The sequence below is a fragment of the Carlito syrichta genome, unplaced genomic scaffold, assembly GCF_000164805.1.
Source record: "Carlito syrichta isolate Samal-C Ts95f unplaced genomic scaffold, Tarsius_syrichta-2.0.1 Scaffold315954, whole genome shotgun sequence".
Taxonomy (NCBI): domain Eukaryota; kingdom Metazoa; phylum Chordata; class Mammalia; order Primates; family Tarsiidae; genus Carlito; species Carlito syrichta.
In genome coordinates, this window is record NW_007260050.1 from 237770 (window position 1) to 265165 (window position 27396).

At 39.5% G+C, this 27396-nt stretch overlaps 1 protein-coding gene across 1 annotated transcript in view; it reads left to right on the plus strand.

Annotated features, from left to right (window-relative positions):
• The first annotated feature begins 11146 nt into the window (after positions 1–11146).
• Positions 11147–27396, plus strand: part of MYBPC1 (myosin binding protein C, slow type) — a 94661-nt gene continuing 78411 nt past the window's right edge. Inside the window, exon 1 of the mRNA XM_021706719.1 lies at positions 11147–11275. Coding sequence (XP_021562394.1) covers positions 11251–11275 — 25 coding nt within the window. The 5' untranslated portion in view covers positions 11147–11250. The remainder of the gene's footprint in view (positions 11276–27396) is intronic.

Sequence of the window (27396 nt, forward strand, 5' to 3'; positions counted from 1 at the left end):
AAGCACAAAACAATATTGTGTGGGAAACATCTTTTAGGTGGAAAATGGCTTTTTTCTAAATCAATTTATTTATTCATGGTTGAGTATTTTTATTGTTGGAAAGGGACATTCTTCAGCATAACATTAGACAAAATAGATTTTAATTCAAAAACTATTTCAGGAAACACAAAGGACAATATATATTAATAAAAGGATCAACTAATAAAAGATATAATTATACACATACACACATCAAACAAGAGAGTCCCCAAATATATGAAGCAAGCATTGACAGAATTGAAGGAAGAAATAGTTCTATGTACGGGATGGAATCAACCCTCCTCAGATTCATCACTAAAGAACGACACAGAGACTCAGAGATCGGTGAAGTGAAGCAGCTCTTATAATATCATTCTTGCAAGAGCAGGTGTCTTGGGTGAGCAGACACACTGAAACCTGAAAAAACCAGCACTTTTATCCCTAAAACATAAGTCCCTCCTCTGGTTCCCCATTGGTCGAGTACTGCAGAAGTTACAGACTCTCCTACACGCTGCCTATGTGACATATTTTGATTGGCTTACAGAATCATTTCGTTTGCTGAGTGGCTTACAGAATTATTTCATTTACATGACCTATTTGTCTATTAGCTTACAGAATTACCCTTCTGATTGGATCCTGTCAAAAGTTTAAACATGAAGAAGCCCACCAAAATAAAAAGACTGCGAAAAAGAAGCTCAAAGAAGCAGGAAGTGAATCAGCAAAAAGAGAAACACAAAACATTTAGACACCATCTTGAGAACCCAAGATAAGCTAGGCTCCATTTTGAAAATAAATCACCATTCTTATTTTCCACATCCTACAGTAATAGTTGGGACTCCAACATCTGCTTACAAAAATATATAAAACATCTCGAGAGATGATAAGTAAAGAAATAGAGAACTTGACCAACATGATAATCCAACTAGACCTAATAGACACATACAGAACACTCTACAACAGCAGAGTACACATTCTTCTCAAGTACACATTGAACAGTCTTCAGAGTAGACCATATGTCAGGTCAGAAAACAAGTCAATAAATTTATAAAAATTTAAGTCATACTTATCTTCTCTGACTACCACAGGATGAAGCTAGAAATCAACAACAGAAGAAAAACTAGAAAAATCACAAAAGTGTAGAAATTAACACACTCTTAAACAACCGATGGGTCAAAGAAGAAATCACAAGAAAATCAGAAAATACAAGACATGAATGAAAGCAAAATAAAACATACTAAAACATACGGGATGCAGTGAAAATAGTGCTATGAGGGAAATACGTAGCAACAAACACCTGTATGAAGAAAGAAGCTCTCAAATTAATAACTGAACACTTAAAGAAACTAGAGAAAGAATAACAAAGTAGTTTCACAGCTAGCAGAAAGAAAGAAATCATAAAGATTAGGAAAGAAATAAAGGAAATACAGAATATAAAAACAATAGAAAGACTCAGTGAAACCGGAAGTTGGCTCTTTGAAAAGATCAACAAAATTAAAAAGTCTTTGGTCAGACTGACAAAGAGTATAAGAGAGAAATGCAAATAGCTAAAATCAGAAATGAAAGTGGGGACATTACTGACCTTACAACAGCAAAAAAGATTATAAGAGAATACTATGAACAACTGTATGCCAACAAATAGTATATCCTAGATAAAATGTACAAACTCTTAGGAATATTCAAATTACCAAAACAGACTCAAGAAATAGAAAATCTGAACAGACCTGTAACGAGTAAAGGGATCGTATCAATAATTTAAAACTTCCCAAAAAAGAACCAGATGACTTCACTGGTGAATTATACTAAATATTTAAAAAATAACTAACACCAACCCTTCTCAAACTCTTCAAAAAAAGTAGAAGAGGAAGGAACACTTTCTGAGTAGTTTGATAAGGCTGATGTCCTGATACCAAAGCCAAACAAAGGCACTACAAGAAAAATACACACACACACACACACACACACACACAAAACTATAGACCAATATTTTTTGGGAATATATATGCAAAAATCCTCATCAAAATGCTAGAAAACTGAATCTAAAGCATATTAAAAGGATTATACCCATGATGAAGCAGGACTTATCCCAGAAATACGAGGGTGGCTCAACATGAGAAAACCAAGCAATATGACACCACACTGATAGAATGAAGGGAAAAACCCACACAGTCATCTCAACTGTCATACATAACGCATTTGACAAAATTTAATACCCTTTCCTGATTTAAACAAATGTACAGAAAACTAAGAATAGCAAAGGACTTCAACATGATAAAGGGTATTTGTGAAAAACTCATAGCTAACATCATACACAATGGTGAAAGAAGAAAACTTTTCCCTTAAAATCAGAGAAATGACAAGATATCTGCTTTTGCAACTCTATTCAACATTAAACTATGAGTTCTAGCCAAAGCAATTAGTCAAGAAAGTAAAATAAAAGGCATCCAAAGCTGGGCACAGTGGCTCACACCTGGAATCCCAACATTTAGGGAGGCAGAGGTGAGAGGATCACTTGAGCCCAGGAGTTGGAGATTAGCCATAACATAGTGAGACCTCATGTCAACAAAAAGATTAAAAAAAATAAGCTGGGCGTGGTGGCACACCTGTAGATCCAGCTTCTCTGGAGGCAGTGGTGGAAGGATTGCCTGAGCTCAGGAGGTCAAGGTCACAGTGAGCCATGATCACGCAACTGCACTTTAGTCTGGAAGACAGAGTGAGCCCCCAACTCAAAAAAAAATCCAAGTTTCAAAATATCTCTGTTTGCAGATGAGATAATCATTCATGTAGAAAACCCCAAATAACACACACACAACCTGAACTAATAAATTCAGTAAAGTTGCAGGATGCAAGGTAAACACACAAAAATCAGCTACATTTCTATACACCAGCAAGAAAAAACTCAATAAGAAAAATTTTTTTAATTCTACTTTAAAAATTAAATAAATAAAAATTCAATTTTCAATAACATTCAAAAGAATGAAATACCTAGGAGTAAATTTAACCAAAGAGGTGAAAGACTTCGACACTGAAATCTATAAAATCTTGCTGAAAGATATTCATGATTAACGAAATAATGGAAAATGTCTTATGTCTGTGGATTGTGAGACTTAATATTGTTAAGCAGGCAATATTACCCAAAGCCGTCTATAGTTTCAATGCAATCCTTATCAGCATTCGAATGACCTTTCTGAAGAAACAGAAAGGCTGATCCTGAAATTCATACAAAATTTCAAGGAACACTGAATAGTCAAATCAATATTGTAAAAAAAAGAGTCAAAGTTGAAGACTCATACATCCTTATTTCAAAACTTACTACAAAGCTATGGTAATCAAAATAGTGTGGTACTGGCATAGGATAGACATATAGACCAATGGAATAGAATTGAGAGCCCTGAAATAAACTCTCAATTAACCTCATATTTATGGTCATTGATGACAAGACCATTCAATGAGGAAAGAGAAATCAACAAATACAAATAATTACATGGTGCCGGAACAACTGAATACCTACATGCAAAAGAATTAATTTGGACCCCTATCTCACAATTATTCAAAGATTAACTCAAAATGTACCAACAACCTAAATATAAGAGCTAAAACCGTACAAATTTTAGAAGAAAACATAGGGACAAATCTTCAGGGCCTTAGATTGTCAATGGCTTCCTAGATATAGCATCAAAGGCATGAGAAATTAAAGAAAAAAATAGATAAATTAAACTTCATTAAAATTAGAAACTTATGTACATCAAAGAGCATCAGGAAAGTGAAAAGGCAATCTACAGAATGGGAGAAAATATTTGCAAATCATATATCTAATAAGAGTCTAGTATTCAGAATATATAAAGAAGTCTTACAGCTTAACAACAAGAAGAAACAATTGAATTTTTAAAATGGATAAAGGACCCGAATAGACATTTATCTTAAAAAAATACACAAATGGTCAACAAACACATGAAAAGATGTTCGGCATCATTAGTTATTAGAGACATGCAAATCAAAATGTTACTGAGTTCCAATCCAGTATCCTCTAGAATGGCTATAATTTTAAAAAAGGAAAGTAAGTGTTGGCCAGGATGTCGAGAAATTGAAACTTTCATAGATTGCTGGTGGGATGTAAATGTTCACCAATGATGAATGGGTACATTGCAGTCTGGCCATACAATAGATTATTATTTAACCACAGAAAAATAAGGAATAAAGTACTGATACATACCACATTGTGAACAAACCTCAAAAACATTGTGTTAAGTGAAAAAAGCCAATCACATAGTGTATGGTTTCATTCATATAGACTATCCAGAATAGGGAAATCCACAGAGACAGAAAACAAATTGGTGTCTGCCAGGGACTGGGCAGAGGAGTAAGTAGGGGCCAACTGCGTAACTAGTACTGGACTTCCTTTTGGGAAGATGACTACGTTAGAACTAGCTAGAGATGGTGGTTATACAACAGTCTGAATAGATTAAACACCCTTGCATTGTTCACTGTAAAATGGTCAATTTTAAGGTATGCAAATTTCACTTCAATTAAAACTAATTTAAAAAGAAAACAATGACAAAAATATATTAGTTTCCTTTTTTTAAGTGCAACTTTTGTTTGTTTATTTATCTATGTTGAGTCAGAGTCTCACTCTGTCACCAGGATGAAGTGCAGTGGCATGATCACAGCTCACAGCAGCCTCAACCTCCTGGGCTCAGGTGATCCTTCTGCCTCAACCTCCCAAATAGCTGGGACCACAGGCATGTGCTTCCATGCCTGGCTAAGTTTTAAATTTTTTGTAGAGATGAACTCTTGCTATATTGCTCAGGATGGTCTCGAACTCCTAGGCTCAAGCAATCCTCCTATCTTAGTCTCCCCAAGCCCTGGGATTATAGACCCTAGCCACTGCACCTGGCCTATTATTAATAATTTCTTTAAAAAAAAATTTTTAGAGCAGCCTCTCCCAACCAGAAGAGGTTCAGAGTGACTCCCGAAAATCTTAATTCCTTAGGAATTAAGAAATGTCCTTTTAAATAACTCCTGAATAAATTATAACATTAAAATCAAATTGCAGATTATTCAGAAATTAATAAAACGTGAGCACATTAAATCAAAATCCATATAATACAGCCAAAGCCCTATGCTGAAAACAAAGTCTAAACTAATCCTCAATACAGGGGAAAAAATTGACCAAAAGAAATTAGGAAGAGAAGATATAACCATGAAATAGTCTTTCAAAGCATCAACAAAAATAGCCATACCTTGAAAAAAGTTTTTAATAAAGAGAAAATGACAATATTTATTAGGAATGGAGAAGAACAATTATGTTTTACATGGATGTATTTAGATTGAAAGGATAGTTTCTTAAAAATGAGCTTGTTAGTGTATATGCAATTCAGATCTGGATAGATTTTTCTAGACTACTTTCTCTGGAGCTTGCCTGTCCAATAGTTTGATCAGTCATGTATAAGACTGCCTGTTTCCTCATACTCTGAATGCTATAATTTTAAAAAACAAGACTGTCAACTTGATGATTCGAGAAGTGATTACGTGTTTCCAGTTCCCCAGAAAGATAAGCAATATTCCATGTATTGGGGATTTCTTCTTCTGAGAATTGATTTTTTAAAACCCTTTACTCTATTTTCTATCAGCGATATTAACTCTGTGTATAATATGTGTTTCAAAAACTTTTTCTCTTTTTTTCTTTTTACTTTCTGATATTTTTATATCTTTTGCTCCAATAATTTTTTAAATTTTTAAAAATTTACATCTGTCACCTTTTCCTCTGTGGTCTTTGTATTTTCTGTGATTCAGACACTCTCATACATTTTCTTCAAATATTTCCATTGTTTTACATTTTAAATTTATAACTTTGTTTCCTCTAGAATTTGTCTTTCTAGATTGTGTGAATTAGAAAGTTAAAGTTATTTTCCCCTCCAGTTTAACACGGAGTCATAACAACACCATTTCCTATGGTTTTACCATGATGTTGATTACAGTATTACTGTGGTGGTCAAACACTGAAAACAACCTGAGCAGCCCCCTCAGGAGGGATGTAATGGAGAAAATACAGAGCACTAGAGCACATCCATACCATAAGCAATAATTTAGCTATTTAAAAAGGTTGAGTTAAGTCTCTATTAACATTGGAGGAAACGTCTACGATGAGTTAAATGAAAAAGCAATTGAAGGAGAGTTTATATAATGTGACCATATTCATAAAAAATAGATTTAGAACTCCCTACATGTGAATATATAAATGGTGAATGTTTGTATAAGCACAGAGGAAATTCACACCTCAGGGAGAGAGTGAGATTGTTGGCTTATTATTTATACTTCTCCATACTCTTTGGTTGATGCAGGGAGCATTCTTGTTTTTATTTTGACAGGTGTAACAGAGATTGGCACTTGCCTATCCAATGTCCATTCTCCTCTGTTGGGAGCCAGCCTTGGAGGTCCACATGATTGACAGGGTCCCAGTGGGCCTAAGACCCCGGGCCGCAGGGCAAGCCCGGGAAGCTGAGGCCCTTCTGTCTTCCACCTTTGCTGTTTGATACAGCTGAAGAAATTCTGTGCAGTTGTGGAAGAAGAAAATGGCATGTTTATGCGAAGTACTCACACCTAACCTGAGAATGTCATGGTTCATTTTCCCATTTTCCCACTACGCCATTTGGCCTTTTCTAACATATGCAAGGGTTAAACTCTGAAGCACATCAAGAATGCTTTCTTTCACTTGGTTATAAGTTACTAGATATTGCTTGAGTAAAAAATGATATAAGTATATTCACTCCTTATTTGATTTAGAATTATGCAGCTTAGTGTTCAGACATAAGGTTTTTTAGAAGTACAAGTTTATGGTAAGTTCATTATGAGCTCATTATAAGTTCTAACACTGATCTAGGAGTTATGTAGGTGATTTATAACACTGTCTTCACAGACTTAGGATAAAGATTAATCGTTAAGGTTTTTACTTAATTCTATAGTTAAATTTTAAGTAAATGTTTATAGAGTGGGTTTTCACTGTATTCATAATATACTAATTAGACACTTTTATGATAATTAACTAAATACAGAAAGCAACCCTGGGGGCCTGGGAAATGTCATTAAAAGCTTCTTTTGAGTTTTCTTTAGAAATAAACACTGCGGGATAAGAGAAAAGTAACGAAGACACCTGGACAAGAAAGGCGATTACAAAAGCTTTGAAGGTCGTAAAAGCCCAAAAAGAGAAGAACTGCTACATGAAGAACCGTGCACCTGGGAACTTTCTTGAAGCACTTCAAGGACTGTAATTTGGGACTCTTTTGAAGAGAGTTGCTGGAAGTGCTATTCTAGACATGATAATTGTTTTATCCATGTATTACTCATAATTGGTAAATGTAATATCATACAAGTTTATATAATCAATATACATATGTATGAGGGTTGACAAAAATTATTAGGCTCTGGTTATGTTTAACAAGGTTTTTACTTTGTGTCATTAATTAAGTTTTAGTGCTATAGCTACTTTGAAGATTGTTTTAAGTTCATAAGTTTAAGTTCACACAATGATAAAATTGCTGCCTCAAAGATAATAATAATTGCTCCCCTGCCTATTTTAAGACAAAGATGGTTTCCAGGAGGTTGCCAAGCATAAGGGAAAACAGCCAAATCACCATTATCCTAAACTTAAAAGCTCATTGGTAATTATGCAACCATAATAATTTTAGTTGTGTTAGTTTTATTTCATTATGTTTAGTTCACTTCATATGTTTATCCAGAGTAAAGATTAGTGTACGTATTTTCACAGTAAGTGACTTTCATAGTTATTCTTTAAATGCTAGCCACTGTTGTTTGGTCAAGTTAATGGGCTTCATATTCCTACTATCACTAGGTACAATCTATAGTTTTGTACTAGGGATTTTAAGGCTTTTTTAATTAGACAAGTGATGTGGAACCGAAGTCAAAGTAAACCTTGTATGCATTATGTTTAGTTTAAGTGAAACTCCTTTTACACTTATCTCAAGACTCATTAACTGAAAGTAGATAGTGTTTTTGGCTTATTCGTTTCTTCTAAAGACCGCTAGATGGTGGTAACTTTTAAAGCATATGTACATGAAGGAATTTTCTTTGTCTTGCCCCTTTTACAAATGCTATAAAAGCTTTCTGTTAACTAATAAAGGATGTCATCTGCTCAGGAAGCAGGTGTCCGAGTATAAGATTTTCGTCTTTCGCCTATCCGTCTCTCCTTCAGGAGATCTCACGACCTGGCAAAGGGGCTGGACCCCTTCACTCCTCGTTCTGCTGAGTAACAAAACCCAAGTTTCAGCTGAGCCCGTTCCCACTGAATAAAAGGCAACCTTTCCCACCTTTATTTTTTTTGCAGTTAGAGACAGCCATGTAATCGAATCCTGCCCTGTGAGATGCGGGAGATGTACTGTGTGCAACTTCAAATAAGGCTCCCTAGAATGGAGACCATGAGTTCTTTTTTCTTCTTTTCTGCTGCCTGGAATATGGATGTAATGGCTAGAGTATAAGCAGCTTCGTTATACCACGAGGCTACCTGTAGGAGAACAGAGCGGGAGGAAGGAGTCTGGGTTCTTGATGTCACTATGATGACTCTAAACCATTTTCTTTCAGACTTGCTTCATGTGGGGGAGAAATATCTCCATCTTGATTCAACTGATTTTTTTTTTTTTTGGTTTTGTGTTATATTTGGCCAAACCTCATCTTGAATAATACAAAGGGCAAAATCCAATAAAGCATTTAACAAAAGAATAAAAGAGCCCAGTGAACCTTCCCCCTACCTCCCTCTCCTGAGAGCACAGCTATGGAGTCTGCAATCTTCTAGATGAATGTATAAGATCTGAAAGGGGGTTATGTGTTCCTAAAACAATACAGTCCTGGGAAAATTACACAGGTCTACTTATCCTGATTTAAAATTTTACCTCAACCGTTTGATACGCTATACAACCATTTCGTCTAGATTTTGCCTGTACCAACAATTTCTACAGTAAGGTTTTGTCTTTTTATAAACAAGTCCTTTATTATCAAAAAGTTCTCCAGGTCATGAAGGACTTTCTCCATGGACTGCAATATTTCCTGGCACGTGTTCACTTCAGTAAAATGATCAGTGTATTAAAAACCCAATGGGGTTGCTGCAGAAGCCAGTCATGGCATGGCACCTCTTTTGTGGCATGTGTGAAATCTGCCCATCGCTGTAAACTTTCTTCTGCAACTTGACACTCTGCTCTGTGTCCATTTCATGCGTGGTATTCAGTGTGTTGGGCATGCTGGAAAAAGATTATTTTTCTCTGAGGGACTTCCCGAACGGAATCCCAGTGTTTAGCCTGGAAGGGGTCTCCGTGATCACTTTTTAAGCTCCTCGTTTTATACGAGGAGAAACTGAGGCCCAGAAAGGCCACCTGCCTTTTTAGAGTAACTCTGCTGGTGAATGATCTAGGTCCAGGGTCTGACTTCAGATTCTAGGTTCTTGAATCTGCCTCATCTGCCGTTTGGCATTCCCATAGTGGACTCAGGAAAGCTACTTTTCTTTCTCTCAAGCGACTTCTGATTTTGTGTTACAGAACATGCTCTTTCCTGGCTGACATCAACTGTTTAGCATCTACAAGCAAAGGAACATTTTTTTTTAAGTGCAACAATGTGCCAGTCGTATTGTGAGGTTGAGGAGAGGCTTTCTTTATAGGAGACGTTTATGGACCGCCTTGACTGGCCTGCCTTCCCCTCCCCACCACATAGCTAAAGCATGATGCTATTGAGTTCTAAGTCGAGTTTCCACCCTTAGATGAGAAGCTAGCCTGGCACAAGCTTGGGTAGAGCTAAGTCTGACCAGCTGCACTCCCGGCCACAAGGGAAATCAAACGAGACAATGTGGCTGGTTCAGTTCAAATCAGTCAAAGTCTTTTGGAAATTAGCTCAGAAACATATACCAACAAAAGCATTTGGGCAGGTGTCTTTTCATATAAACTAATTTCAGTCCCGGTGCATGTGAACAAAGAAAGTAAGACATCTCTTCTAGCTTGGCTACTTGGTAGTTCATATTTCTCCATCAGTCCCATGAGCATTTGGGGAGAAAGTGACCAAATCCAATTCATTCTACCAAGATCTTAAGTTAGACTTGTGTGCCCATGTGACATCTTGAATTAAAACAATGGCTACTGGTCTAGCTGACTTTTGCACATCCAATATACTTTTGAGTGTATGTATTTGCGATATATCCACAAAGTTGGACAACCATCACCACTATCTAATTCCAGAGTATTTTCATCATGACCAAAGGAAAACCTAATTCACTCCCTATTCCACCGCCCCTTGGCCGCTGGGTCCCTCTGATATACTTTCTGACTCTATGGATTGGCCCATCCTGAACATTTCATATAAGTGACATATGTAGTCTAGTATTTTACAGTCTACTTTGGTGTGTCTGACTTCTTTCCCTTAGCAAAATGTTTTCAAGTTTCATCCATGTTTTAGCACGTATCATTGCTCATTTTTTACAAAAATTTTATGCCAAAAAATTTTTTTAGAGATGGGGATTTATCTAGGTTTCCCAGGCTGGACTCTGTCCTGTAGTGTTTTGAGAAAAAAAAAAAACAACACTAAGTATCTCTTAGCAGAAACCTTTGCTACTCTTGGAGGAGAGCATGAGACAAGATATTTTACTTAGAAATTTGACTTTACAAATTAATATTGACATAGCAATAAGAAATAAAAATTTTAAAACCCAATAATTGAGAGTGATGAACCTGAGAAGCCAATTGGAGCATAAAAATTATCATCTGAATACAGAGATTTTTCTTTCCAATCTGATAGTTACAGTACAGATTGGATAGGCATATTCTAATTTCTCATTTAATTTTTGATCCTCTAGCAAGCTTTCTGCACCCCTGAGTCAGCACATGTATCTGTCAGACAGAGAAGAGCAAGACAGAGCACGAGGCTGCGGCTGAATTTAGAAAGTCAGAGGTGTTCTCATCAGCCACATGAGATGGGCAGGAGATTCCTTCCAGTAGGCGAGAGCACAGAGTGCAGGCAACAGATGTGAGAAGGTCCCCATAGCTGTCAAGTTCCTGCATCCCAGTGCCGAAGAAAGGGAGGTGCCATCATGATTGATGTCCAGAGGCAGTATAAAAGCCCGGGGCTTCTCCCCAGCTGCTTGTCACATTGACCTGCACCCTCTCTCGACTGCTTGTGGGGTCTCTGTCAACCAGGCATAGAAGGTAGAAAAAACCCTTTGGAGAATAACACCTGACTGTGGCCATGCCAGAACCCACCAAGAAAGAGGGTAAGACTTACTCAGAAAATTTTTGGCTGTACTTTTTAATAATGTGTTTATGTTGCTATTGATTTTCAAACAAATATCCAATTCTCTAGATAATAAAATAATAAAATCACTGTGACTTAAGGAAAACACCCTTTAGAGTAAAAAAGGCCAGGGGAAAAATACAGCATGAGTGTAATACATTGAAAGATTTCCAGTTATGATAATTTATAAAGGAATATTGGCTACAATTATTAAGTGATAATTTAATCATTCAGTTACAAGGAATTCTTCAAGTGCAATTTAAGGATGTCAACTGCATATTTTCTTAGGTTTGCTCACAAACTTTTTACCACGTATTTCAGTTTGTAGGGGGTGGAGGCTTGGGATGCTTTCTTACATGGTGATAAATTTGATCACAATTTCCAAAAATATTTGTGACATTATTTCCAAGTTTGTAATTTTTTTTCATGAAAAGATATTTAAAATATACAGCTGAAGGTATTTTTTGTTTCTATCAGTGCTTTTAGAGCTTCATTATTAAATTCTTAGATAGAAAGGAAATCAACCATCTGGGTAAAAGAGAGTATGTTTAAAAATCTCTGGCAGATTGTGTTCTTTCATGAGTTTTTTGGAAGATAACTTCAAAATATATAGCCTTTTAAAAATAATTAAGCTGAAAGTATAAAAGTATTACGCATTAGAAGAAATGTTTCCTCTAATAAAGTTTCTCCTTTCTATAAAAATGCAATCAGTATTTTAAAACCACTGATTAACAACATAATACATTTGGAATTAGTAATTACAAAAAAACAAATAATTTATAGCAAGAATACATTGAATGTAATTCTTAATGGAAATATGTTTTAAAATGTTATTTCATTTAGATTAGTTTTTACTAGTGCTTAACAAATCTTTATTTTTTACTTCTGCAATTGAAAGCAATAAAGGTTAGCAGGGAGTATAAAAACAGTCACCTTTTCTTTTTTCATCCTTAATAATGTTTCTAACCCTGATTTTGAAAAAAACCTTGAAAAAGATGCTGCACATTGAACCCAAAGTTGAAATACTAACCAAGTTATCAAAAGTCCTTTAAATATATTTTCTTTATGTAATTGAGTAGCCAGTGTTGACAGGCTGTGGCGATCAGTTTACAGGCTGGCCTTGCTTGGTAGCAAAGGGCATTGATGCATGAAGTCTTCCACCCGAAATAGCCACACCAAATGCATGCATTAATATGGGAGCTTAATCCTGACTGTCAGGCCTGAGCCCAACCCCTGCTAAGGTGCCTTATCTGTAATGCAAATGATTTACGTGTGTATTAAGTGTCCTTTTTATCTGATCTGTCACTTGGCTAACTCTTCCAGGTTTACTCAGTTGAAATGCATATTTTCTAATTTGAAGATAGAATATTGTTTTAATTATCTTGAGTTTTGTTTTGATTATTTGCATTTGTTTGAAAGTCCAGTTTGAAAATGACAAGAAAGTTGAAAAACTAGTAAATAAGGCGACAGACTGCAGGGTATATAAAGCTCATTAAATTATTCTGATGACTTTGGTCTTACTCACACTACTTTTAGAGAGAATGAAAGTTTAGAGCTACAAGGAAGAAAATATACCTTTAACTTCAGCTCTCCGTGGATATATTTTTCCTTCTGAATAAATCAGCATGGGTACCAAAAGTCTCCACGCTCTCGCTGTGCCGTAAAAGCCCTGTTAAGTGCCCCCACCCAGAACAGCAATTTTATATCCATAGATTGATTACTTAGTTCATTTACATTTGGATGGTGGGGAGTAGAGGCTATACCCTAAACTGCTGGGATAGACTCCAGCCACTCACCCCTCTGAACTGGAATAAGCGGATTGGAAAACTAATACATAAATAAATACGAATTATTGTCAAAAAAAAATAAAAATTCATAAAGTAATGAGAAAAAAAGAGGGTTACTGATGCAGTCAAAATCCATTGAGGAAGTACAGAGATTTTCTTTTGTTCCCTTACCAGCAGAACTGATTCTTCAAGGAACTGCACCTTGAAGAGTTCTCCTTAGTGAAATGGTTGCATTTTAATACCGTTTAAAAGAAGAGCAAGGAGTATTGCAATTCGTGAACATGACGGTCCTTTCACCTTCACCTGACTGTGATTTCATGTTCACTGGGGTTGGGTTTTTTCATAGAAGCATCCCTCTGGAAGACAGTCCTCAGAATAAAACATGGCATCGAACGCATTCTTCAGAGTCATTTCAAACTATTGGCAGAAACCCTTCCAATAACAGACTCCACCAGCCCCGAGGGGTCTTCTGAACTGTCTTCCCCAGTTGGGAAAGTCATGCCTAGGGAAGATGTGGCCACTTGCTGTGAATCTTGGTAAGGCTGGGTCTGGCCCTCCTAGAATCCAGGAGGATCTGGCAACTCTTCATGAGAGGCTGAGATTTCAGCACCTGAAAGTGAAAAGGATGTCTCACTCGGCTGCCTCTCAGCCCACAGTGGCCTAACTCTGAAGGTTTTCAGGAAAGCTGGTTCTTCTAAGGAGGAGGAGGAGGGACAGGTGTAACTTTGGACCTCAAGGAAGCAGTCTAATGGAAGTAATTAGCCAACTGTCCTTATTTGGATCCCCGCAAATATTCTGGGTGGCTCTGTGACCCCTTTTGGAGAAAGAAAACACGATAGTTAAGGAGTGACTGTTCCCATTGTTCTGCATTCTACCTCATCAGCTGTGTGTGTATTCTCTGGAGAACTGTATTATTTGTACTGTTAGTTCCACATCAAAGGCTTGTCTTACACTTTGGATTCATGCAGAAGCCCAGGCCTAGTGCAATTAAGTGACTCTCATCGAATAGTGAGGGAGGCTGTGAACGGAAGCCTCAGATTTGTGGGGCTGTCCCAGAATGTCTTGCTGACACATTCATTCCTGTGTCAGCTACTAATTGAGAATCAGCAAGTGCCCACAGCTAATGACCCCTGAGCCCTACTGTGTAAAAAAAATTCACCCTCGCTAGAAACATCGCTTTTCCAGTCAAAAAGAAACATCAGATCAGAAAATTGCAATAGCCTATCTTCTGTGGTAGACTCTCCATTCGTTTAAACATACGACAAATGGCTGTTAAAACCCGAAGAATTATTTCCTCAAAATTATTTCCTCAGAATTTTGTCTCTACAGTACTTCATGATTAAAATAATAAAGCTTGTTCTTTAACATCCTGAGACACTTAACTGTCAGATTCCATAAAACCCAGAAAAACTCTCTTCTAAAACACTGAGTTGAGGCCTTAACATGAATTTCACTTTTTGTTATCTGTTACATAGGGCCCTATTAGATTTTATGTACTTGCCAGAAAAAGACAGCAGTTCCTCCTTGGTGCTTGGTGTGTCATTCCAAAACCCCTGAGAGGCACTAGTTTTCTCATCTTCCATGAAAGATCCCTTCTTGAATACTCAAACATGTGGCCAAGCCCAGGGTCCTTGAGGACCATAATTTTAAGGAGACATTCTGATAACTTCAGGAATCACAAGCATGGCGCTGTGGCTACCACTCTTTTCCTGGGTCAACACACAACATCTATCCTACCCATCTAGGTCTTTGCCAGCAGGTAACACGGAAATAAGAGAACAACCTTTTTGTAGTCCATATGGGTCTTCCTTTTGTATATCTTTCTCTCTTGGGCCCTGAAGATTTCATCACATTTTGAAGCTCTACTGAACCCCAAACCTAACAGAATGCGGTGCAGCAGGGATCACCTCTTGTGTTTCTGAGCATTTCTTAGGGCTTAGTTGTCATCAGAAAAAGCACTCCGTTGGTGGGACGCCTCCTTCTTTTCCTTATTCTTTGACCTTCAGTCTCTACCTGCATGAGACGGGATGACCTGCCTCAAACACCCAAATAAATTTGTCTTTGGAAAGACAATATATTACTTTTACCTCCAGTGGGGAGAAAGTTAATTTATTCAGAAAAGTAAGAGAGCCGGGCTTGGTGGTTCAGCCTGTAATCCTGCGCCTTTGGGAGGCTGAGGTGAGTGGATTGCCTGAGCCCGCGGGTTCGAGACCCGCCTGGGCAGCGAGACCTCATCTCTACAATAAATCAAAAAATCAGCCGGGCGTGGTAGCGCGTGCCTGTAATTCCGGCTACTCGGAAGGCTGAGGCGGAAGGATCGCCAGAGCCCAGCAGGTTGAGGCTGCGGTGGCCGGGAGCGGCCACTGCACCCCAGTCTGGGCGACAGAGTGAGACTCCAACTCAAAAAAAAAAAAAAAAAGAAAAGTAAGAGAAAAGAGTAGGCGAAAGAGAGAAGGCGTTTTATCAAGGGCAACAATTTATCTTCTGACTTCGAACAGCCATGTTGAAGATCTGGATGAGGAATAAAGAAGCTGTATGAATGAATGCCACTATATAAATATATATATATATATATATATATATATATATTTATATATTTTAGCAAATCCTGCCATGCCGTCCTAGAGATTCATGACATGGATTTGAGCTATTTGCTGTAGGGAGGAATACTCTAGGGCAAATGCACACTGCAGGGCCTTAATGCTTGGCAGTATCCTTCTTTTTCAGTGGCCTGCTTTTATGGCTGTTCAGACTGCACCTGTTAAGAAGATAAATAAGGACTGGCCGATTCTTTCCTCTCAAGCACCCTAAATATAATCGCTTTAAAAACACGTTGGAAAAACAAGTTGTATCTTACTTATCACCCAGTCAGTCTAAAGAAGTGTCCCTCTTGTTCCCAGACTTTTAAACAGCAGTGGAGTGAGGGGTAAGGGAGCTTGTGAAATGGTCAAAGGTGGGAGTTAGGCTCACAGGCTGGTTGGAGGGATCCCAGAGAAAGAAAAAAATGAAGCACTTACAATCCTTTATTTCCTGATTTTGGCCATGAGACAAGGCCTCGAAGCATCTTATTTTAGGCTTCTTATACACACACAATTCATAGAGTTTCCTTATTAATAGCAAAGTATCCCTGAATCCAACATGCATGCAAGTTGAAATAAACTACTCAGGCTGAGGTGGCCTTTAAAAAATACTTGGGCACAAAAAATAAATAAATAAATGGCCTCTTTCAAAACTTGAATAAATGTAAATGGATATTTTGGCAATACTTTTGCAAACAAATGCATTCTTCTTTTAAATGTTAGAGGGCTTTGGTAGAAGCTGCTGGAAATTATTGCTATTGTTTTTCCTAAGAAGCATCTTTTGTTATTTTTGCTTAAAATTCTTATGATTGTTTTATTTAACATTTGTTTGTAAACTCTTCAGGGACACACAGAAGAATTTTTATTATTCATAATAATTGCTATTTTTATCTGCACCCTTCCCTAATTGGTCTGTGAAAACTATATTAAGAGACCACAAAATGCTCTTGGCAGCCAATGACTTCTGTGGTAACTCTAAACTTCATCTCTAGACATATTTGAATGTGTTAGATAATAAGGAACAGGAGTAGAGTTCTAGCAATCACAAATTTTAATTTCCTGAGTATGCCTGAGGGGATGTGGCCATGTCTTCTTTGTTTTTTAGTTCCATGTCAGTTCTTGATGGAAACAACTGTCTCTTCTGGAATCTTTGGTTGGTTCAGAGTATTGCTTCCTGGAGAAACTCAATAAATATACAGAGAGATAGTTACTGAATTACAGTGTTCTGAGTTAGGTTAATCATGAAAAAGCCTTTGTTTATTCAAGAGCAGTTTCCTAAAATTTGAGAACATAGTGATTAAGGAAGATGAAACTGTGAAAAAAAAAAGACTTTGTCATGTAATTTCCTACACACGTGCACATTATCTCATACCCAGAGAGAAAAGGGCTTCTGTCCTCAAAGCTTTTTACAAAGACAGTCCCCCAAAATCAAAGTGGTATTATCTCACCCATGTCTGTTCCGTGTGGGTTGGCTCAGTTTTAATTTACAAAGAGAACATTTGTTTTAGAGAGTCCTGAAGAGAGACAATAGCCAAGTTTCAGGATGCTCCCATTCATGGTAGAGAGTATGTATGGGCATTGGTATATATTTGCAGAGTATAGTTTTAGATCCCATCAGATTGGGACATGAACTGATTGAGCTGGCAGAGGGAAAGGCCAGAATCATTCAGTCTCATGTTTATTTCTCTCCTGAAAGCAAGTTCACAAAAAGCTAACTATAATCTGACTTTCATGATGCCTTTCAAGTCTAAATCCACTCTGATAAGACTTGCTCTTTCATGCTCCTTTGGGAATCCTTTCTAGGCCAATTTGGCACACCAGGGCAATATCTAAAATTACATTTAATAATAAGTCAGATGTCAGATCTTCTCATTTTGTTCTATTTATTTTTTGGCTTGTATTTAGCTATTTAGGCTAAATATGATTCTTCTCCAAGATTGTCCAAATCTTTCTCTTAATAGCATCAGATTTCTTTATATAAATTCTTTGCTTGCATCAGTTGACAGCTTTTCCCCTCAGAAAAGTTTCGTGTATCTGGGAACAGAATGCTCTATTTACGACTAAAAATTCACCTGCTTGTATAGTTCTACATTTTAATTTCTCATGCTTAGAGCTAGATGTCTGTAGGATTGCTCTGCATGTAGTATGTATTTTGGCTTTTCCTTTATGCATATTAATATTTATTATTAAATAGTGACACAACAAAGTATACCATTCACAGAACATTCTAAACAGCTCAAATTCCAGCTGTGCCATGTACTGAGTTAGTTACACTTTGCCTCAGTTTCCTCATCTGTAAAATGTGCATAAAACAGTATCTAATTCATTGGGTCTTAGTAAGAATTAACGAAGCTAAATCAGGTAAAGCACTCCGAACAGGGCCTAGCATATAGTGAGATCGCAAGCATTTTCCTTCTAAAGCAGCAGAAATCTTGCCTGACATAAGGTATTAAATGCTTCACATTTAATAAACTTTCAGCTAACATAACATAACTGAGTTCCTCCTTGCCTGGTGTAATATTTATAATGCAGTCCAAGGAGGCTGCCGTGGCGATCGTAGCCATCGTAGCCAGCACTATTAATACGTCCTCCCTTTACATTTTAGCTTTCATACACAGGAGCTCAGAACAAATAAAAGGTCTCCGCTCCAGGCCCTCTGTTGAAATGCGCCAGGCCCAGCTGGGGGTTCACAAGGTCATGACTGGCTGGGTCATTTCTTCACTGTCCCGTTGTGGAAGCACAGCCTCTCCCATTTAGCTGAAAGTGTCACCCCTTGCACAGTTGAACAAATAACCCTATCTGTCCCCAAGGGCTATAAGGCTTATGTTTACGGGGCATTAAGATTTCTCTCCCTACTAGGTGTGTTTTTGGCAGGTAAGGCGTTCCTCGGGCTGAACTTTTTTGGGCTATCCGCATAGAGAAAGCTCCATGCCCACATATAGATGTGGTGGGTGATTGATTGAGTGTCACTGTGTTTACTGCAGTGGAATTTTGTTTTTATGACCCCACCTGGCATCAGGTCTCTCCTTCCTCTATTTTTAAAAAGTCACCCAATGCGAGGTCCAGGATTGGCTTGGGACAAAACCTTTAAAGGATCTATCCTACAACCCTACAGCCACATAAACGAGTAAATGATTCAAGAGCCCCAGGAAAGTCACAGCAAAGGACTAATTCAAATAACTTTTGCAATCATTCCCTTGTGGCCTGCGCTAACATTTTAAACTCCTTCTGTTGCGTAAAGCTTCCTCTGGACTTGCATACCTTTACCTCCACCACCCCAAGTCCCCTTTGATTCTTTAAATCATGATAAGGGTAATGAGGAAGACAAGCTGTCAAATCTTAGCAAATGATCTTGTTTTCCTCCAGCTGCATGTTAACAACGAGGAGGGATCCGTTGCTATGTCGCAATGACCATATTTTCGTCCTCTTCCTGGGTAACGTGTCACCTTGGGTTGAAACATGCATGATCAGAAGGACAAACGAACAAGCTGAAGAGAAGGAAAAAACCTGTGGATTCAGGATATTCCATCATGTTGAATAACGAGTCATTAAAAGCATACATAATCGAGGGACAACCCCTTCGGTTCCCCTCCCATTGTGGGAGCTTTTCTGTCCTCTCAATACATCCTGCTTTCTCACTTTAAAAAATGAAATAAGATAATAAAATAAAAGTATCCATAATCGATGAGCAATTAGACTGCATCAGTTCAGAAACTTGGGGTACAGTCTTTGGCAACTTTTGGTCATCGTAAATAAATGTGGATTAAATTGACGGAGTCATTCTGAACAGCTAAATTATCTGTATGGCTAAGAGTTACCTCTGTTCTGGAAGCTCAAAATCTTGTTACTTCAACCATTTTAGATAGAAACATTCCTAAAATATAACGTATTACTCCTTGCTTTTGAAAGCACAGTATTGTGGATCGAATTTAACTTTGTCTTAAGTTATAGATATCAGATATTTGTAGCATGTGGTATTCTGAGAGTCCAGTTTTTTGCTTTTGCGTTAAATGGGCTCATATGGATTCGAATGTGTCCAGTTTTTCATACCCTCCTGCTTCCTCCTTTGCTAGAAGTCCTCCATCTTCTTCAGTGTCTTTGTCAGTCAGCATGTGAAGCTGTTCTCCCCGCTTGCCTGGCACAACTCTGAGCAATTAATCCAGCTGAGCAGGTTTAGCAGGGCCTCAGGGAAGGCCTCACTTCCTGGGTCACGCAAATGCAGGGTCAGCACCCAGAGAGAGGCCTCCTTAAAGTTCCTTAGACACTCTCCTTGGACACCCTGCTTGCCTCCCAGGTTGTGGGTCGACTGAGGACCCAGGGGTTCTCCATGAGTAAAGCACAGGAGTTCTAGGTGCCCAGAACTTGAAGAGCGTGAGGCACAGCCATCCTGTTCCTCAGAGGCCCTTTTCATTTGCGGGTCAGACACTGTTACCTGTGTAAGTGAGGTCGCGGGAGAGCTGAATTCTGCAGGAGGAGGTGTTGCTAAACAATGATGCCCTTTTGTCTCCATTGTAGCACGCTTAGGAATGTAAGTTACTGCCCCCAAAATCAATTGAGAATTTTTACTTTGAATGACTCATTTGTTTGATCAATTAAGGCTTCAGATATTTCTCAATGATGTGTTCAACATGTATTTACTTTTTTAAAAAAGCATGCACAAAGTCTTTTTCTAAAGAAGAGTTGCAATGAAGTCTTAACTAGGGGTTCTCAGACATTTTGGTCTCAGATCCATTTGCACTTTTACTAAAAAGTCTGGGTGTGATGGTTCACACCTGTAATTCTAGTGCATTGGGAGGCTGAGGCAGAAGAATCACCTAACCCAGGCGTTCAAGGCTGTAGTGAGCCATGATCACATCACTGCACTCCAGCCTGTGTGACAAAGCAAAATCCTTTCTCAAAAAAAAAAATTATTATTGAATAAACCGAAGAGCGTTGTGTGGGTAAATTGTATTATACACACTAGTTTTAATTTTGAAGACAGTAAATATTGTATTACATTATACATTAGTTATATTATGTATTACGTGTTGTAAATTGTTTTATATAGAAATTAAAAATTAAAATTGATAAATGCTTAAAACATAGGCATACACAAATGCATATTTTATTAGCTGTCAGAACACTGATATCGCACATTATGTATCCTCTGAAAAATTCCACAGTATATATGAGAGAATGTGACTGAAAAAGGCAAATAATATCTTAGCATTACTATGATGAAAATCGTTTTGACTTCTTAAACTCCCTAAAATGGTCTTGGAGACTCTTGGGGATTCCAGACTACTACTATAAATCAATTTAGAATTGCTTTTAAAAATCTGTAATTCACTTAAATCCCAAGATATAAAATATCCAGACCCATAGCCTATAACAAATAGCATGGGGGACACAATAAGCAAATACCTGAGAAAATATTAAATTAAACATTGATTTATGTCCGGATTCTGTATCTCTGATACATAAGCAAATTTGGCCAATAACAATGCCCTGTCATTGGTAACTGCTGGTTTTGGAGGTACAGTTTTGATGAACATAATCTGAACTTCTCTAAGCATTGTGAATGTCCCCATGCAAACAATATCTTACATAAGGGCTGTTTCTACCATGCTGCCGTCCAAGTATTTGAGGTCCAGGCTGAAGTGTGTACACAGTGCCAGACCCCACTATCAAAAGGCGAAACACTTGACAGTGTCGATTACATATTTAACTTAAAAAGGAAGATAACTCACTCTACTCAAAAGTGACAGCACAGGGGTTGGCCAGGTGGCTTCTCATTTATTATGACGTCTACAAACCTTTCAAACCTAGAATTTTACTTTGAGAATAAGAAACCATAATTAGGAATAGCGTAAAATTTTCACTTACACCTCAAACTCCTAAAAGATCATGGTAGAATATTTATTTTTTTCAAAATTTCCTCCCCTAAAAGCAACAGAAAGAAAGTCACAAGAGACTCTTGATCCTAACACTCAAGGGTAACAACTGTCATGGTACGTCCTTCCTGTCCTTTCTATGCCTACGTATATCCATGCGATGTAATGATGCTCTCCCTGCTACCAGAAAGCTAAATTAAACTGCACATGAGGGCCCATCAAATCTTTTTAAGTAGGACTAATAATCAGTATTTAAGACAGTGAGCCTGGGGAAAGAGAGAACTGAGTGGTTCATGCACCTTTAGTGTAAAGACAGACACCCAGAGAGGCAGGTTAATGTACCTTAAGACTTTTTAAAGATTTTTTTTGTTCGCCTCTAAGTTTCTGACTAAGTTGAAAATAGAAATGGACTCCACTGGAGAGAGGCAGACCATTTATGGAGTTACTGGGTTCCTCATGTGACGGCAGCCACAGAAGGGGCACACATGGGGCTGTCTGTTTAATAGCTGCCACCAGCGCCCGTCAGTTAGAATGCCCTGGCACAGGCTGTGCAGGCCTGCCATTGGTAGCATACCTGTGCTTTTTACAGTAGGTGACCATAGGAAAAATCCGCCATAAATAGATCAAGCCCTTTGAAAGCATTTCAATGCTCCAAAGGGAGAGAAAGTCTATATCTGTGAGTTAGAAAGGATCAAAGAACAGCCGCCCTTGTCTGGGAAGGAAGGCGCTAGCTTCAGTTATCGGTTTGCCATCTAGTTCAACTTTAGTTTGTCGATAAAAATATTTTCTTGGGCTTATTTTCCTGGTTTCTCTTTTTCATTCAATGAAATTTTAGAACATGCTTCTTCAGTTCATTCTGTTGACATGTTTTCTTTCTTTTTCTTTTTCTTTTTCTTTTTTCTTTTTTGAGTTAGAGTCTCAGTCTGTCACCCAGGCTGGAGTGCAGTGGCACACTCACGCACTCATGGCCACCCCAGCATTGACCTGCTGGGCTCTGGTGATCCTTCCATCTCAGCCATCCAAGTAGCTGGAACTACAGGCGCACTGCTACCATGCCCAGCTAGTTTTTTATTTTATTGTAGAGACGAGTCCTTGCCAAGTTGTCCGGGTTGGTCTCGCACCCATGGGCTCAGGCAATCCACTCGCTTTGGCCTCCAAAAGTGCTGGGATTACAGGCTGAGCCACCAAGCCTGGCCTCTTCTTTCTTTTTTTGAGGCGAGGTCTCACTCTGACTCCCAGGCTGAGGGCAGTGGCACAATCACGGCTCACTGCAACCTTGACCTCCTGGGCTCAGGTGATCCTTCTGCCTCAACCTCCAGAATATCTGGGACTACAAGTGTGCACCACCACACCCAGCTAGTTTTTTTTTTTTTGGTAGAGACAAGGTTTGCTATGTTGCCCACACTCATCCTGAACTCCTGGACTCAAGCAATCCTCTCACATTGGCCTCCCAAAGTACTGGGATACCAGGCATGAGCCACCATGCCTGACCGGCATGTTTTCTGGTCATGTTTGCTGGGAAGACAAAGAGAAGAAAAAGTCAACTGTATTTACCTGGCAGGAACGTTCCACAGAATTTGCCCTTTGACTTTTGAATTAGCAGGAGTATAGCAGCACCTTATCTCAGTGAATACCTTTTTGCTTGCTTACTTACCCAAGGCAGGTGCCTCCTGACCAACAGACAAAATGAACTTAGTTGACAATTGTTGACATAATTGGCTGTTATTTGCTAAGAACCTCATGGGACAGGTTCCTTGACTCAGGCTGCTTTCCTGCCTTTCCAGCCCAGATTATATAAGGGAGGGATTCCTTAGGAAGGTGAGGGGTGTCCTATCCATGCAAGCCAAGCCTCTAGCCCTGATTGCTCTCCTGCCCTTGTTAAGAAATGGAAGACATGTGTTGACAGTGAGAAGAAATCTAAATGATGGCGTTTGGGCGGGCGCCTCCAGAGCCTCGGCCAGCAGGAAGGAGCCCAACGAAAGACATAGTGTTCCCTGTGGGTAACGCAGACCAAGAAAGCTGCCTGTGGAGTGCCAGGGGACAGCTCTGGGCTTCTTGGCAGCCAGGAGAAGGGACCTTTGTGCGGGTGGGGATGGACTGCCAGTCAACTATATTTATGGAGCACCTGCTGTGTGGAACCAAAAAGGAGAGGAGAGGGCCTTGTCCTCAAGAAGCTTGTGCTCAAAGGGAGAAGAAAGTCCCCATCTACTGTAAGCCCCCTCCAACAGCCCCACCCACATTTGAAAAGGGAGGGCACTGGTGACCTCTGGGGCATGGGCTGAGCCTTGTCACTCAAGGTGTGGGCTGTGAACCAGTGGCAGCAGCATGCCTGGGAGCCTTGGAGAAATGTGGAATCTTGAACTCTGCAGCGGCAGACTCTGGGGCAGAGTCTATGGCGCCATCAGCTCCTAAGCGATTCACACACGTACAGAAATTTTCATAACTCCCTTGCCTTGTGAAATTCACAGTGGGAACTCGATGAATTCAGGTTCCTGGGGGCTCCTGCCTGGGGTACTTATTCAGGGAGGCACCCTGGAAATCGCTGTTTGTGAAGGATTGTTACAGAGACGGCCAGTGACTTTAGGAACACAGAAATGATGTTTCAAGGAGTGGGCAAGGCTGGGATAACAGAACCTGTCAGGGACAAGGCAGGAGACAGACTGAGAGAGACGCAGGGGCAGTTCCTCCAAGGTGAGCGGGGTGGCTTCGGCCCAAGACATACCTGGGGTTCACTTCCCATCTCTGTCAGTGGTGCTGGCCCTCACCGCTCCTGGTTCCCCAGCTCTGCAGGTTTCGGACGGCTGGAAGTCTTTGTTTATGCTCTTAGGACACCTGAGGGCTCATTTCTCTTATCCCTTCTGTAACCCATGATGGACTGATAGATTGATCTATTATCTAACTTGTACAAATTATAATGTGTATACATCGAATGAAACTCACATTTTACAGTAGGGGTGAGAGGGGCTGCTTCCTCTCTCCAGTCCCCAGATGCTTCCTCGGGCCTCATCCCAATGCCTAATATGTCCTAACATGATGTAGCACCCCGGCCTAGAAATAAGACAGATCCTTAGCGAGTAGCATGTGCGGAGGACGTGCGTGCCATTCTCACAGGCATGTCAGAGTAAAAATGATGACAATAGTGATGATAGCCATGAGGAGATAAAGCACCTCAGCTCTACCACGTTCCCACCCCTATTAATTCATTCATTTCGGCCAACAATTCTTGCGGTAAGATGTGCTGCTATTTCCATTTCGTACATGAGGAAACCGAGGCATACTCTTACAAATAGGGTGACATCCATATGGCACTGTATGGTCTTGACAATCAGACCGATCATTTCAGTGGGGAAAACGGCTCCATTGCTCTGAGAAGTATCAATCAGCCCCTTCTTCTGCCTCTGCCAGCATGAGCAGCCAAGAAGGTCTGTGCAGGCCCATGTCACAGAATCCAGACAGGAAGCAGGCAGAGCCTGGCTCCTTCCTTCACAGGGGGTGGGACCCCAAGAGCCTCAGTCCCCATCTGCACAATGGGGGTAATTATAGTACTGAGTCCATAGAGTTATAAGGATTATAAGAAGTAATATACACTAGGTCCTGCATGCAGTGGGTACCAATAAGTGGCTCCTATTTATTTATTCTTTCACTGGCCATCAAGTAGTGGGTTTCTGTGATTTTACGAAGCAAGCAAAAGTTCTGATTTTGCCTACTTACGAGGCAACCACACCTACAGAGGTCTTGGCATGTATAGGGCCTATCCTATGATGCTTCTGTAATTCTCTCTGATATAGTTGGCTATGAATAACAAGCATTCTGTTGATTTAGTGAAAATTTAATTAAGTTCATTAAATTGTCATTTGGGTTTGATTTTTGGCCTGATACATAGACCCTGGGGGTACACAACAGAAAAGGAGAATGTATATTCAGGATATGTTTACAGTTTCAGTGCCCAAGATGATTCTCTTGTATTTATTTGGTTAGAATTCACCGTTGGCCTCACTTGAATTTTAAACAACCATGATTTTCAAAACGAGACTTTGTTGCATGGATTCTGAGTAAATATGGTCCATTTGATAGTTCACACCCAATCACGAAACAAACCCTTCTTAATTTTTTGTGTCAATTCACTATGTGTTTAATGGGTTTACAGCAATAAAATGAGATGCCAGGGAAATTGGGAAAAAATGAAAGATTCTGGCCAGGCGTGGTGGCTCATGCCTGTAATCTCAGCACTTTGGGAGGCAGAGGCGAGAGGATTGCCTGAGTCCAGAGGTTTGAGACCAGCCTGGATTTATTGGTGAGACCTCATCTCTACAATAAATCAAAAAATTAGGTGGGCGTGGTGGTGCATGCCTGTGGTTCCAGCTACTTGGAAGGCTGAGGTAGAAGAATCGCCTGAGCCCAGCAGGTCGAAATTGAGGTGACTATGAGTGTGCCACAGCACTCCAGCCTGGGCAGTAGAATGAGACTCCTACACAAAAAAAAGAAAAAGAAAAAAAAAAAAAGAAAAATTCCTGTCTTTGCTCAGTTGAAGAGAAAAAGAAAGAAACACAAACATACAGAGACTACTGGAAAATAAATTGTGTAAGTAAAGAGTATATTATGATGTTGTCCAGAATGCCTAGAGGATACACAGAGAGAACAGAATGAAATACTTAGCTCTGAGAGCCTTGAGAAAAATGTCAAAAGATGAACAAGATTGCCCAAGGATAACAATGGTGACGGTTAGGACTGCCAATTATAGAGCTCTTTCTACATGCCAGGGACTGTGCTACGTCTTTTACATAGGATTAGCATCTTAAGAGGTCATTTGTTTTCTAATTCTCCTTTCTTTTTCTTTCTTTCTTTTTTTTTTTTTTTTTGAGTTGGAGTCTCACTCTGTCGCCCAGGCTGGAGTGCAGTAGCATGCAACTCACGGCCACCACAGCCTCGACCTGCTGGGCTCAGGCGATCCTTCAGCCTCAGTCTTCCAAGTAGCTGGAACTACAGGCACACGCTAACCACACCCGACTAATGTTTTGATTTACTGTAGAGATGAGGTCTCACCAAGTTGCTCAAGCTGGTCTTGAACCCGTGGGCTCAGGCAATCCTCTCATCTCGGCCTCCCAAAGTGCTAGGATTATAGGCGTGAGCCACCATGCCCAGCCAATTCTCCTCTCACAGATGAAGAAACTGGGGCTATCAGAGATTAAGGAATTGCCCAAGATTACACAACTAATGAGGTGCAGAGTTGGGATTTAGGCCGGAGTCTGCCTGACTCCACCATGTGTAGAGAAAAAGCAGTACCTCTGTGAGATAGGAACATCACGATTCTCGGTGGCAGAAAGGTCAGAGAGTAAACAGAGAAACCAGCTCTAGAACAGAGGGGCACTGAGTGTAATAGGAGAAGGGGAGGAAGAAAGTGCCGGCCCCAGTGAGTTGAAGGCTCACCCGGAGTGTAGGCCTGACTAACAGAGACCCTCTCGGGTAGAATAAAGGGATGAAGCACATTGTAGGTTAATAACACCTGCAGCTGTGGGAACAAGTAACTAGAGGGTAGAGAAACTCATCTACTGAAGAGAGCCAGAAAGAAGTGCTCAGGCGAGGCATGACAATGGCCCAGTCCAAAAGACCCTGTGTCAAAGAAACTGGCTTCTCACTTGCAGTGTTCTGGTATCTATGTGCTGAAACAGCTTGTTCAGAGCCAAGAGGTCAGTCTCAGATTTCCATTTCTGCCCTCAGACCTCTGAAAATAAAATGATTGGAAGAGGGGTTTCATCTTCTGGTTGACAGTGGCACTAATGATTCTTTCCATGATGTGCAAACAAGCACATTCCTGGCAATGCCATCTGAGGGACTTTTGTGTCTTCCCGTGTCTGCGAGTTA